This window comes from Vigna unguiculata, chromosome 6 (genome assembly GCF_037176805.1).
Source record: "Vigna unguiculata cultivar grain cowpea cultivar isolate G323 ecotype 2 chromosome 6, ASM3717680v1, whole genome shotgun sequence".
NCBI classification, from domain to species: domain Eukaryota; kingdom Viridiplantae; phylum Streptophyta; class Magnoliopsida; order Fabales; family Fabaceae; genus Vigna; species Vigna unguiculata.
In genome coordinates this window covers 45,157,433-45,171,303 of record NC_140797.1, presented here as the reverse complement: position 1 = coordinate 45,171,303, position 13,871 = coordinate 45,157,433, and the positions used below count along the sequence as shown (strand labels likewise).

At 31.6% G+C, this 13,871-nt stretch overlaps 1 protein-coding gene across 1 annotated transcript; it reads right to left on the bottom strand.

Moving 5' to 3' along the window:
- Positions 1-372: 372 nt before the first annotated feature.
- CUL4 (cullin4) lies at positions 373-9,287 on the bottom strand. Its single transcript, XM_028076481.2, has 17 exons — positions 8,950-9,287; positions 7,932-8,047; positions 7,486-7,832; positions 6,434-6,614; positions 6,121-6,243; positions 5,746-6,033; positions 4,267-4,392; positions 4,013-4,114; positions 3,864-3,917; positions 2,039-2,145; positions 1,886-1,946; positions 1,653-1,784; positions 1,401-1,538; positions 1,214-1,294; positions 1,008-1,088; positions 806-886; positions 373-710 (listed from the first exon to the last, which is right to left on the bottom strand). The coding sequence occupies exons 1-17, from the start codon at positions 9,179-9,181 to the stop codon at positions 597-599; spliced, it is 2,364 nt and encodes a 787-aa protein (XP_027932282.1). The 5' UTR covers positions 9,182-9,287; the 3' UTR covers positions 373-596.
- Positions 9,288-13,871: the final 4,584 nt, after the last annotated feature.

Below are 13,871 nucleotides of genomic sequence, written 5' to 3'. Positions count from 1 at the left end.
ACATAAAAATTCAGAAAATAATATCCAACGGGAAAAAGAAAAAGCTGTTGATAATTGTTTTCATCAATATTTTTGTGACAAAAATATCAACAATAAATAAATAAATAAAACCGCCCAATCTGCCACATGCGAGCAAATAATTGGGTGTACATTATGGCATGCGGTTATAGTTGGAAAGAAAGTACCTTATGGTTGTTCAAAATATTCTCGACATCTAATTACATTTAAACCTTTTTTTTTCAATTCTTAAACTTCTAGAGCAACAAAAGATCTATCACAGTGTTAGAGGTGTAAGAGGAAAGAGAGCAATGTGGCGGGGAAAAATGATGAATATGCTTGTTAATAACCAATTCATTTTGAATTTCTCTATCATTTGCTGGAACAATTTTGAAATTTTTATCTAAATGAAAAGAAATTCAAAGGGCAGAATATGCTTTACAATGAAAGTACAGTTGTCCATAAATGAAGGGAAAGAAAAATAGAGGAGTGGGGAGAATCCGTTGTTACTGTACATATATGACAAAGGAGTAAACATCGAGCTTTACCCACGTCATTAAACAAAAGAAACTTTAAAATGTGAAATGAAGTAAAATAAACTATGCCAGATAATTGTATATTTGAGGGTTGTTCTTGTCCCTCTCCAGATACTCCCTGTCAATCAGGCTTTCGATCCTTTTCTTCAAGTCCGCTGGTTTTATTGGAAATTTTAGCTGTTCATACAATAAATAAATAAAATCACTTTTTCTCAAATCAGTATTAATTATAACAATCAGGTATAAAACAGTCAGAAAGGTAATGTGGTCACCTGTTGGAAGAGTTCGGTGATAAGAAGGGTATGACTGAGCACTTTCCTAGTCTTCATTATCCTCACAATAGCAGCATCAACCTGCAGTGAACCGTGCCAGCAACGAAAATATGTTACATTGTAATTATCATTACATTTCTAGTACGACCACGCATTTGAGATTCTTATGGATTTAAGGGCTTTTTCAGAAAAGAAAATTGACCTGATACTGACGGTCCTGGAAAACTCTTTCAGTGGTGCTTGTGTTCTCCTCGACTGTCTCCTTCAACTGAATTGCATTCACCTGCACTCCCCAACACCATATTAGTTAGGAAAAGGATTTCATAATCATTAGTTAGAGGTAAATGATAGTTTGAGATTCACTTAATCTGATCCCTAATTAATGCTCCTAAGTATTGGGTATGGTACCTTTATACGGTACAGAGGAGCCGTAAATCCATCATTAAAAACAAATGAGTCATCATCCTCCACATCTCTACCCTTAGGCAACTGTTGCATGTTCAACAAAAGGAATCACAATTAGAAATTAAGGAGAACATATAACTGTATAAACAAAATCCTAAACTGATTGTTCTGCAAATGATTACAAGCACACCTTTTGTAGGACACGAACTTTTCCACAGGCAAGTGATTGCAGAGTCCTCCTCAGTTCCTTGTCTTCAATACCAGTAGAGTCCTTGATATCTTGAAAACTTAGTTTCTCAGCATCATTGAATAACATCAGAACAACAGTCTGAAACACAATCAGACATACAGAATTAATAACAGAAAAATGTGTACAACATAAGATAGACTTGAATAAAAATGAAAACATAAAAAATAAAGTAACGGTTTTCAAGAGGCAAACCTGAAATAGGGAAACAGCCAGCTCTTTTTTCCCTTTAGGAAACTCTGCCTTTAAGACACAGTGACCTAATGAATTTTGCCACATCAGACGTCTTCCACTGTACTTGCTTAGATAGAACTCTTTGAAAATATCCTGAAGAAAGAATAATGGAAAGGAAAGGACCGTGTCAAGGAAGTCACTTAAAGTATCAACAACGCCAACAGTTGAAAGAACATTTATGGTGTGTGCTCAACCTGGTAAACGTTCAATTCATGAGGAAGTCTAACATCCATGGGTGGATATGTTGGCCAGTACCTACACCCATCCAATTATTCCAATTAGATTCACTGAAAAAACAGAGGCACATAAAAATTATCAATAAAAAAGAAAGGGAAAACACAGTTTACCCAGTTGTCAAGACGTGAACACTCATTTCAATCCCTGATGGGAGTTTTGTCCTAGCCTGAGATGACTGTTTAAAGGACTCATTTATTTCTTTCGATAATTCAATGTCCTGAATCAGAAAAAAAAAACATAAGTTATAAAAATCAAGGGATAGTAAAGCTATATTAATGCATGAAGTTTGTGAGATCATCGTAAAGTAGTTGTACAAAACTATATGATCATTAGTAATTAGCTTTTATTGTTGAAGATACAGGATTGTTCAGATTCATGTATCAGTTATAGTTTTTGATATACGTAAAGATTTTAATTTTAATCAACTCTAGAATGTGCATAAATACACAATCTACAAGGTGCTTCTTTATTCGAGCATTTCACCACAGTCTTTAACTTTGTAACACTGCAGGTTCGATCCTGCTCAATTTCCCAGAGCTGTGCAATGCCACAATGCATACTCACCCAAGTCCTGAAGGCCCCAGCATCCGCTATAAGCCACTGATTCAAGCTTTTTGTACTGTTTACACCACTATTATTGTTACTGGTTGGTGTGCCTCCTCTGGTTATCAAGGGGGTTAGAATATGTAGCAGCCTCTCGGGTTTCTAGCTCAAAGAGAATCTAGCTTGGTTTGGAAATGTTTGTTTGATTGCCTATGTTGATGATAATCATCCCAGGAAATTATTTTGCAATAATTTCTCAATTGAAAGTTGCTTTGTCTAACCACCTCCAAACAAGAGATCTTGGCAATCTAAATTACCTTCTTGGTATTTAAATTACTCAATCAAAGAGTGGTATAGCAATTCCCCAAAGAAAGTGCGCAGTAGACATTTTGAAGGAAACATGAGTACGTCAGATATAGACCCATTGTAGTCCCACAGATCTTGATAATAGTTGTTACCCAGATAAGGAGAACCACATTCAGTTCAAAAAAAAAAAAAATCGAAGACTGGCTGAAAAACTCATCTTATAATCATTAGACCTGAAATTTCTTGTGTAGTTGTAGAGAATCAATTTATGCAATCCCCAGGATGCAGTGATTGTATCTCAGTTACATCAAAAAGGCTACTTCACAAGGACTGTAGATGAAGATAACTGGGTACTGTGATGCAGATTGGACATGGTCTTACATAGATTATTGATATACACTCTGATATGGGAGACTGTGTCCATTGGTGGATATTCTCTCACAGGAAAGTTAAACAAGAATGTTGCTTGATCTAGCCCGTAATATAGGGCTAGGCCAGTTCCATGCAGACTTGCTCGGACTACTTTAAAAAGAAGTTTTATAACATTCAATAAATGAATTTGTATTACGATAATCAGGCAACCCTTAACATTGCATTTAGTCTAATATCTCACGAAAGAACCAAACATAGCAATTAACTGTTACTAAGTTCATGAGAAGATTCTGCCCAAAGAAATCATTACTAAGTCTTAAAAATAAAATAATCAACTTGCAGATATCATGACAAAATCTCTTAGGGCCCAGATCTAGTATGCCTGAATTTACATATTATTGCATCCTATCTTCCTTATTAGAAGATAACAAATTTCTTCTACTAATTATATTGATTCCGTTATCTCAATATAAATAAAGCACTCATATTGTCTCACAAACACACGGTTTCAGCTCAATGTCTCTCTTTTTCCTATAATTTAACAATAATCAACAATTTCATAAGATTAAAAAGGAATTTACAAATTGAAAACCATACTGTTGAATCTTAAATGGAACCAAAAAAATCCTAACCACACTCAAATTCCCATTGAACTGGCTAATTCAAAGAGAAAGATAAAAGGAAAAAAATTAGGCATAATTCAAAGATTTGTACCTTAAACATCCCTTCTAGTTTGTTAGTGAACTGGCTGCCACACTCGGTCTTCAACTGTATTAACAAAAGAAAACTGCTGATATTACTAAAACTTGTATGAGAAACCATTTGATTATTTCAGAAATTAAAAAAGAATGAAAATCCCTAACCTTGGAGATCATCGATTTCTCAGCATCAATAGAAGCACTTTTTCCTAAAAGCAGTCTTTTTGCAAGATCTTTCTTATAAAATGCCTCAAACACATCCTTGCCCTTTAACAACAAAATGTCAAGTAATCTTGCCAATATCAGTATGGAAGAGAAAGATCAGTAGAAGTGTATGATAGCATGATGACCAGAAACAAAAGAATACAGGGAATAAGGTGTAATTGTTAGCTACTACACCAATGAAACATCAAACATACCTGTATGAACCTGAATAAAACCAGGACTTTATCAAGTGTGCCCTCTAACTCTTCTTCTGAAGTTCCCTTGTTACCTGCACGAAGTTTCTCATCCAAAAACTTGGCAATCAACTCTGCAGGCCGGTTCTGGCGAGGGAAAAAAAATAGGAAAGCAGTTAGTTGATTGCAAATCACACGTAAAACAAATCCCACACAAATGTAAAAAATAAAGACCTAAGCCTAAAAGTGGAAAGCACATCTTCACAAGCCATCTAATGGACAAAAGATAGTATGATTAATCAACAGCTTGCACAAATGTAAATCACACGTAAAATAAATCCCACACAAATGTAAAAAATAAAGACCTAAGCCTAAAAGTGGAAAGCACATCTTCACAAGCACTCTAATGGACAAAAGATAGTATGGTTAACCAACAGCTTGCACAGATACTCAATCACAAGAATGGGAATGGCCAAAATTGGACTATGGAAGTTTAGACCACGAGGTAACAGATATGCAAAAACCATTTAGACTTTCGAGCTAGCCGCAGGGTGAGAAACAAATAACACAATGAATTTTCTTAGCGTTATATATATAATATATTCAAGGAATTAATACAGTAATAATGGTTACCTAGGCTGTGGTGGTTTACATGACTATGAAAAGCATTATGTACATGAATGTTACACTAGAAGCCATTAGTTATAGAATTATGAATATACAGTATGATCCGCGCTATGAAATAGCACTCTCCTAATAATTTTTTAAGGATAAGATAATGGGAAGACATGCTTTATTCAATGCGGGTGTTCTTTATTTATTTTTGCTGTTTCCTCAGAAAATGGTAAGCTAGCAAAGACATTGAAGAATTCCCATCTTTGGCCTTTCTGCTAACACCCCTACTAACCAAGGCCAAGGGCTAAATTGACGGGAGCCCTGGGGGCACTTAATTTAGGCATCCTTATGCCACTACATCCTTTTCTAGGAGATCCGTACAAGTCACGTTCATCTCTTTTCTGAGACAGTACACTGAAATGTTCCAGATTCATAGACCTGACATACCTCTCTCTATCTTGGTATGTTTCATCCAATATACAGTTCAGAAGTCATACTTCATTTATTTTGCAATGTAAGGGACATGGCAGAAAATGAAAGACAATAAGAGAATACAAGTCCAAACAAACCACCCATTTGGAGAGTTTACTCCAGGAGGTGAGCATAGAGTGCAACAACTACCATGCATGAGGCAGTTGTTGTAACAGAAAAATCAGCTTTGAATAATTTAAAAAAAAAAAACAGAAAAATCAAGTAACTCAACTATCTTTTACGGACAGTATGTTTGCACGAATAGGATTGTCAGTCACTTACACATAATCATATAGTAGATAAGATGTCTTATTTATGCCCATATTAGGTTGAGAAATTTCCAGAAGATTGGCTGGGGATTTCTATCTTGGGATATTTATTAAATCGAAACTAACACAATAAAATGAGAAGTACCTGACGAAGATTGATGAGATGCTCAAATGAATCTTTGATGGTGTTACAGAATGCTTCATTCTTGGAAAAGCTTTCTTCCCATGTTGTGTCAAGAGAAGCCTTAAATTCCAAAAGGGATGAAACCATATCTTTATCTTTCTCCTCGTCCAAAACAATGCCCTGACCAGTTCTCCTGATGTATGAACTAATTGCCTGCCTCAGTGACTCAAGGGCATTGACCCTTAAAAAGAGTGAATACATTCTCTGAAGGTCTTCAATACGATTCCCATCCATAAGCATTGCGAAGCCCTAAATAACACACAAAATAAGATTTAAGCAATGAAAAAGAAAACAAAAATTACCAGCTCAAAATCTAGTAGTTGACGTGATCAAAACCTTATCAAGGATGGCAGGTATATGACGTTCAAGAAGTTGTTTTTCTGCTGTTGCTATCAATGGCTTCCTAGTACTTGCATCCAAGTAGATCAAGCATCTTTCATGTTCTTCTTGCAATCTTATCTGCAAAAGGAGCACCCAAAAACACCCATGCAGTAAGTACACAACATGGACAAGGGAAGAATTGACAAAAAAGATAACTTCCATTAGCAGATAATACTCTGATATTGAATGACATAATCCATTTATTAAAGAATTACGTAAATAACTAAAGCCAATAAAATAATACAATGGGCTATGGAAAAGAAAACACCTCCACATGCTTCAAATAATCTGGAACATCTGATTGCTGCATGTATTTCACACCTTCAGCAGCATAAAATTCAGATGTGCATTCAAGGAATGGCTTCTCAAAGCTTTCTGCATAAATTCCCAGGGCAGTAAACATCTTCAAAAGATGGTTTAGAAGGGTTCTATCCACTGCTTCACCTTTTCTGAGGAGACCAGAAAAAATATGTAACTCATGACACAAAAGGATCTTACAGCTAACTTTCCTAAACTGAATGAGAAAGTATAATTATAATAAGAAAATGAAGCCTCATATTTTATGCAATGAATCTAATATGTTAAAAAACCCAACCCTTTGCATATTTCGTATACAAAAGTTGCAACAGATTTAAATACAAAAAATAACAGTTGACATTCCAATACATTCTAATGAGATGCCCAATTGAAGTGATTACATAGGTCAGTAGAAAATTTGTGGTCATAAAAAAATGTCTTATGTGATAAACTCATCGATAACAACTAAGGATCTCATTTAAACCCCTCTAGATGTCTCCAATCCTAACCGTTCATGCGCAAGTGATTATCACTCACTTTCAGGGATTAAAAAGCAGCCATCATAGGTCATTTTGCTAACCTGAAAATTAATGCCCACTCCCCTGAAACTATATGCAGGTTTGAATATCCAATTCCACAAGCAAAACATGCCTGATTAATATTCTTCCTCATTAATCAAAAGAACAATTCTTAAGAAAGATAAGGTCAGAGGAATGTAGTCCTGAATTTAAATGGAACTCAAATTAGTAAATGCAGTTTGGAAATTGATATTTTGTAATCAATGATATTTCTATTGGCAAGTATATTCAGCATGTATGCATTTCATTAAATACAAAAAATTAAAGGAATGGAGGCACAAAGATTAAAACATAAAATAAAACCAAAGAGAAGAGCCAAGAAACTCTTTATCGCAGCTCACCCATGCTTACATGGATAGAAGTATGGATCATTTAAACAACAGGTAGCATGTATTTGGCAGTTTTCCAGTCTTTACAAATATTGAGATTGCCAAAAAGGACTAACCTTTCACTTTCAATCATTCGAAGAAGACCAGTAACAGTTTTGTGTTCTACTTCAGGAGACAATGAAAGATGTTTGCGGAAAAGTTGTAAGCCCATGTCCCATAATGACCGTACATTTGCCGTTTGTTTCACATAGGTCCTGTCTAGATACAAGGCTATACCACGAATCATCAACATTTGGTCACAAAGATCCTGCCAACATCTCTCAACTAGAGAGAGGAAAACAACCAAATCTGGGCTCTGGCCAACCAAAGACTGCAATGCTGCAGATATGTGTGATTCACACTCCTTCTCTATTCTTTGATAAAGATTTCCACCCATCTTGTAGAGGCAGAGATCATTCACCGCCTACAGAGATTGTAAAGGATTATAAAGTTCACATTAAATACCAATTGTTGCCTGATAGCAATAATAATAAAAATAATAATTTGAAAATTCCATTATTACCTGATAAAGCTTCTCTAAGTCACATGAGTTAGGTTGCTTCAAAAATATAGCACAAATGGCAGACTTTAGTTTTGCCCATGTATCCTCTTCAAAGTTCGTGGGCAAAGTTGGCTTAGCTAAAAAAACGGAAAAGATTAAATAAAAATTTAGAAGCCCTCTTATTCTTGAGTTAAAAATTAGATATTATTTATATATACCACAATAGGATGAAGATAGAAATAAACTCTAAATAGGGAAAACAAACACACAACAAATCCATGTTTAGCAGGCCTATTCAACATACTCACACGACAAGCATGAGGAACTTTGAGTTTTAGACACTAAATCTAGATAGAAATGTGCCCATAGATAACTCGAGTCTAACAGGGTTGGTATCGCGACCTACCTACATCATTATCTTGGAAATGTCAGAAGAAGACAATGGATATCATCAACATAAAATCAAACCCACTACCTAGGACATGTCAGACAATGGAACACTATTATCTCCATATCCTTGTAATTTCTTACCTTACACAGAATAAATACAAAAATATTGATTAAAGTTTCTTGTCTAATTTTTCACAAACACACAAAGAAGAAGTGCATAAGTTTAAGTTCAGTCTCCTGTCTCCTCCTGTATAATGAGAAAATCATCGGCACAAGGTCATTATCTTACCATTATCTTACCATAAGAACTATAAGAACTGGAACTGTTTTTACTTCCGCACTCAGACTCGCTAAGTTACTAATCTACGGCACTCTAGACTCCAACCCAACGACATAAAGCTAGTAGAAAGCAAGAGGAAGCTAAATAGAGGCACAAATGAAAGCTGGAACAGAACGAAGGTAGAATCTTTGGGAACAATTACAGATCAAAAGCAACAATTAAGTGCAAATACCTAAAATTAAGTAACAGAAATTAAGCGAGGAAGAATTGGAGAAGAGGGAAAGGGGCGTTATTGGGGAATCGGAGAGAGAGAAAAACCCTCGAGATAAGAGGGGGGAAGGGTTAAAAACGAAGTGGAATGAATCGGACCTTTGTGGAGCTTGATGAGGAGCTTCTTGGCGGGCTGGGGTGGGGTGGCTTTCTTGCGGGAAAGATTGGCGGCGCGGGCATTGGGGAGATCGTCGTCGAGAGGCATGGGGGAAGAGTCCAAAACGGCGTCGTCGGAGGGGGCGCGGAGGAGGAGCGACTTGGCCTTTTTCATAGGGGGTGGCGGCGACGGGGAGGAACCAGCGGTGCCCGACCGTTTGGTGGGGAGAGACATCAAATGGAGAGAGAGGAAGAGAGAAGAGAGAGAGTGATCAACACACCATTGTGTTTGTTTGTGTTTGTGTTGTCACCCAAACTATAGAGGAGAGGAAGGGAAAGGGAAATAAACAAACAAATACGCACCAAGCTAAAAGCTTCGCTTGCCTTCTCTCATACCATAGGTTACACACAACGCATATCCTTTTTTCTTTTTTTTTTCATTTTTCCATTAGGTCATATTTTAATCTTCTTTTTTGTTTATTGTACTTGTTTAATAATTTGGAGAAGAAAATTGAAATTAATGTTATAATGAACCATACCTAGTTCTTCTCTATTTTAATGAACCTAGTTTTTTTTAGGGGAAAATTCATTTTTTCCTACGCGATTTAAAAAAATAATATTTCTTTAAACAAAGTAGTTCATAAATATTTTTAAGAGTTAAGGATAAACTTACTTTTAGTCTTTTGATTGTGTGGATTTCGAGTATGGAGATAAAAGAGTTTACTTGCAAATTTTAAGATTTTTTTTTTTGGAAGAAAAATGATAGTGACATGGTCTTTTAACTTGTTATTTTGGACATATGGTTATTATTGGCCAGATTTATTAGGAGTTACACATGCTTAATATTCTTGTTTATTACTTAATAAGTCTCAATTATTGTTTTATAATATCGTTAAAGTGTTAAGTAGTAATAAGGGAAAAAGTTTTTGTTTGACTCTTCTTATAATTATAAAAAATTGTTTGGAAACTTATTCTTGCTTCTTTATTTTTAGAAAAATGAAGGGGATTGATCCTAAGTACTTGCTTTCATGTGTTTTGGTTTTCCATTATTAAAAATATTTTAAAAGTATTTTTTTCGAAATTTCTTTAAGAATAGAAGAAGGAAAAATGTTTGGAAAGTATTAATTTTGAAAATAAAAGTATATACATAATATTAGGTGTTTATTTTTAGGATATGTGAGGGTGGGGGAACATTAACACATTATACCATAAAAAATCATCATCATTCCTATATTTGTATTCAATATTGAATGAGATAAACTTTATCATCACACTATTATTTCTATTACCCTCGTTAAAATTATAATATACACACGTCAGAAAAAATTAAAATTTAGAAATGTATTTTTCATCATTTTAAACGTGTTTATAAAAACGAGTAATAAGAAACAATTATTAGATTATATTAAATTGAATATATTTATCCAAATTACAATGATAACGAGATAATTACGAAACAATTAAAGTCATTACATTTTATAAAATATAAACAAATTACATATAATAAAACAATAATAATTATATCAAGGAACAGATTAATTTCAAGATGAATTATTGCAAATTAAAATAATGTAGAAAAAATTTATTTCATGAAATTGAGGATTGTATTTTTTTAGAATACAATGCATTATTTTAATAAAATTTAATTAAAATAAACTTGTAATTAAAGTTGTGATAGGAGAGAAATTATCCTGAAACTTTGGATAAACTTTTTGAATATTAAATAAATTGAACACTTAGAAAGAGTATGAGCGCAGAACTCTACGGAAACAAAGATGGTTTAAATGAAATAAAAATAATAGTTGAAAATAACAAAGGGGATAATATGACTTTTATGTTATTCAATAAATTAAGGGTAATAGTACTTGGAGATAAGATAAGACATTCTCGTGCTAAAGAATAACAATGAAACAGATATTAAAATTGAGAATAAATAATCAAGTTATGATAAAAGGGGAAAGACTTTTCAAATCTAATAAAACTTTGTCATATTCAACAAATTAAACAAATGAAAATATTGAATGAAAAACAGATATACAAGAGCTTTTTAAATTATATGCAAATTATTACTATCCTCTTTAAAATTAATCACCTTACTTACATGTGAGATATTGTACTTTTTAAAATATGATTTCATTACGATTTTATTTTTAAAAGAAATATGAAAAGATGAAAAAGAAATATTTAAACAGTCTTTGATTTTAACTTTTAAATGATACAAGATTGTTAGAAATATTGAATGTGATATAAATATATATATATATATATATATATATATATATATATATATATATATATAATTTAATAAAGTATTATAGTAATTTAAAACGACAACACGAGAATAAAAATTGAGCAAATATGTATACATTTATCCTAATCCATATACCTTGTTTGAAAAATAAAATATTACTTACACAAAATTAAGACAGATAGACCCACAGAAACGAATTCTTTTATCACTGTCATTCCGGGTAACATTTGCATACTTTTCAAAACAATTTTGTTACGGTAGTTTTTTTTTTTTTTATTTGAAGTGATTTAATATTCTCATGTAATGGTCATTATAAAAATAATAATGTGGTGTATATACGAAAATAACCACAATGATTATTCCTGTAATCAATGTATTTGACCATATCAATTCAATTAAAAATTGATGTAATATCAATATAAAATTTATCAAGTTGCGTCGATGCTTTTAACATTACATGAGAATGGAAATGTTAATCTGTCTAATTGTTATTATTACATTAAAAAAATATTTACAAGATTATTTTTTATATCATGCTATCTAAACAATAATAATATGTAAAAATATTTGAACATAAATAATTAACATTTACAAATTAAATCTCTCGATTGTTAACTGATTGTAACATAGTAATTTAGTATATAAAGACAATAATCAATGTATAGAGACATTAATTCGCCAAATAAAAATTTAAAAAGTATATAATTAAGAATTAATTTATTTATGATCCCTAGTACAATTTTATAATTTTTGAAACACTTTTTTACATTGCTTCTTGTAGTCTTCTTATATAATGCTGATACGCAACTAATCCTGTGGTATGTATGAGAGGAACCATAATTAATGTGATGCTACATAAAATTAATTGTTAAACTAATGTGATACAATGATTCTACATCATATTATATATCAATAAGTTTCAAACGTACATCTGATGGGTTGGGCTGTATTAGCGTATGGTCCACTAGCCAGTTTCATTTAAATTAAAAATCAAAATAAAAAATATTGATTTAAAAGACACAATTATATAATAATATTATAACTTAGATAACTAACTTTTATAAATTAAATTTTATTTATTAATTATAATAAAATAATTTAATACATAAAAATAATTATTATTTTAATCTATCTACTTATAAACATTAACTAATTAAAAAATATAAATTAAAAAGTAAAAAATAAATATAATCTATAACAATATATAAAGAGATTCTTGTTTCCACATTTCATAATATCAATTTTATTTTTTACAATATAATTATTTATTAAATTTTTTAAAATTAATGGCTATTTTTACTTAATTTCTATAAAATTGTTTATCTTTTTTTCTTCTTTTTTTATTCATAAACAATTAATTTACTATTCATTTCACTTTATTTTTAATAAATATAAATTTATTTTATATATTAACTTAATAACATTACATTATTATCACATATTAAAAATATTAACATATTATCATTCATATCTAAAAAATGCGTACACACAGACGTTGTCGCGTATGTGTGTTTACATTTTTTTTTTAATATTTTATAGAAATTTGAGTTAAGTTTAACTCCCATGCTAAAAGCAAAAATATTAAAATATCTTTCATCGTTGAGACATGCCATTGCAGCTATCGTGCCTCCGCATCCGTTGCCATTGTCACTACACCTCCGTTCTCCACCGTTGTTGCAATCCTTTTAAGAGAACGCAATAAGAGAGAGTGTAAATCGATGATAATTTGTGGGAAGCTTGTTCAAGAAAACTCGTTATAAATAATTTGTTTCGAAAATCTTGTTCTTGAAATCCTATTATAGACTGCATCTTATAAGTTTTGAAAAGTTTGTTCTAAAAAGTTCATCTAAAAAAGTATTACATATGTTCTGGAAAGCTTATTTTGAAAATTCTAGTCTAGAAAGCTCTTTACAAAATGAATTTCATATGTTTTAGAAATTATATTTCATTTTTTTTTCAGAAACCCTATTTTGGAAATCATGTTCTTAAAATTTCATAAAGTTTGTCCCAAAAATCTTGTTCAACAGGTAATTTTGAAGTCCCTTTAGGAAGGGTAAAAGGTTGTTTTGAAACATGTTATTGTTGTTAGAAATCATAAGAGCGCAAAAAAAAAGTATTTTCCATTAATACATTAGAAAATGTATTTTTTATTTCTTCTTGTAAATATTTTATAATTACTTATTGATTAACCTTTAAATGTATTAGAGATTTCCTTCCTTCATACTTATTGCATTTACATTGTCATGTGTTTGCTGAAAAAAAAATCTTTGTCATGTGCTTCTTCATGTCTTTGATTTGATTATCTAGTTGTTGTCTGTTAAATGAAATTTTCAAAATGGTTTAAAAATTTTAGATCTTTACCCTTAATATTTTGCCACTGTAGAAGAGATTTGTAGTTATTTTAGAAAAAAAATTAACATCTACATTGGGATAAATTAATATCTTGAAACAATAATAGACTTGATTACTTTTATTATAACATGAAATTATGTGTAAACCCAATCATATAAAAATGTATCCTTAAAAGGAATTATTAAGATAAATAAAGACGGTAAAAAGTTCAATTTGAACATTTTGAAATAAAACCAAAGGTAATGAAAGGTTAAAAAATAATAAAGGAATTAAAAATAAATAAATAAACAATATTAAAAGGAAGTATTCTTTGTTCTAAAAA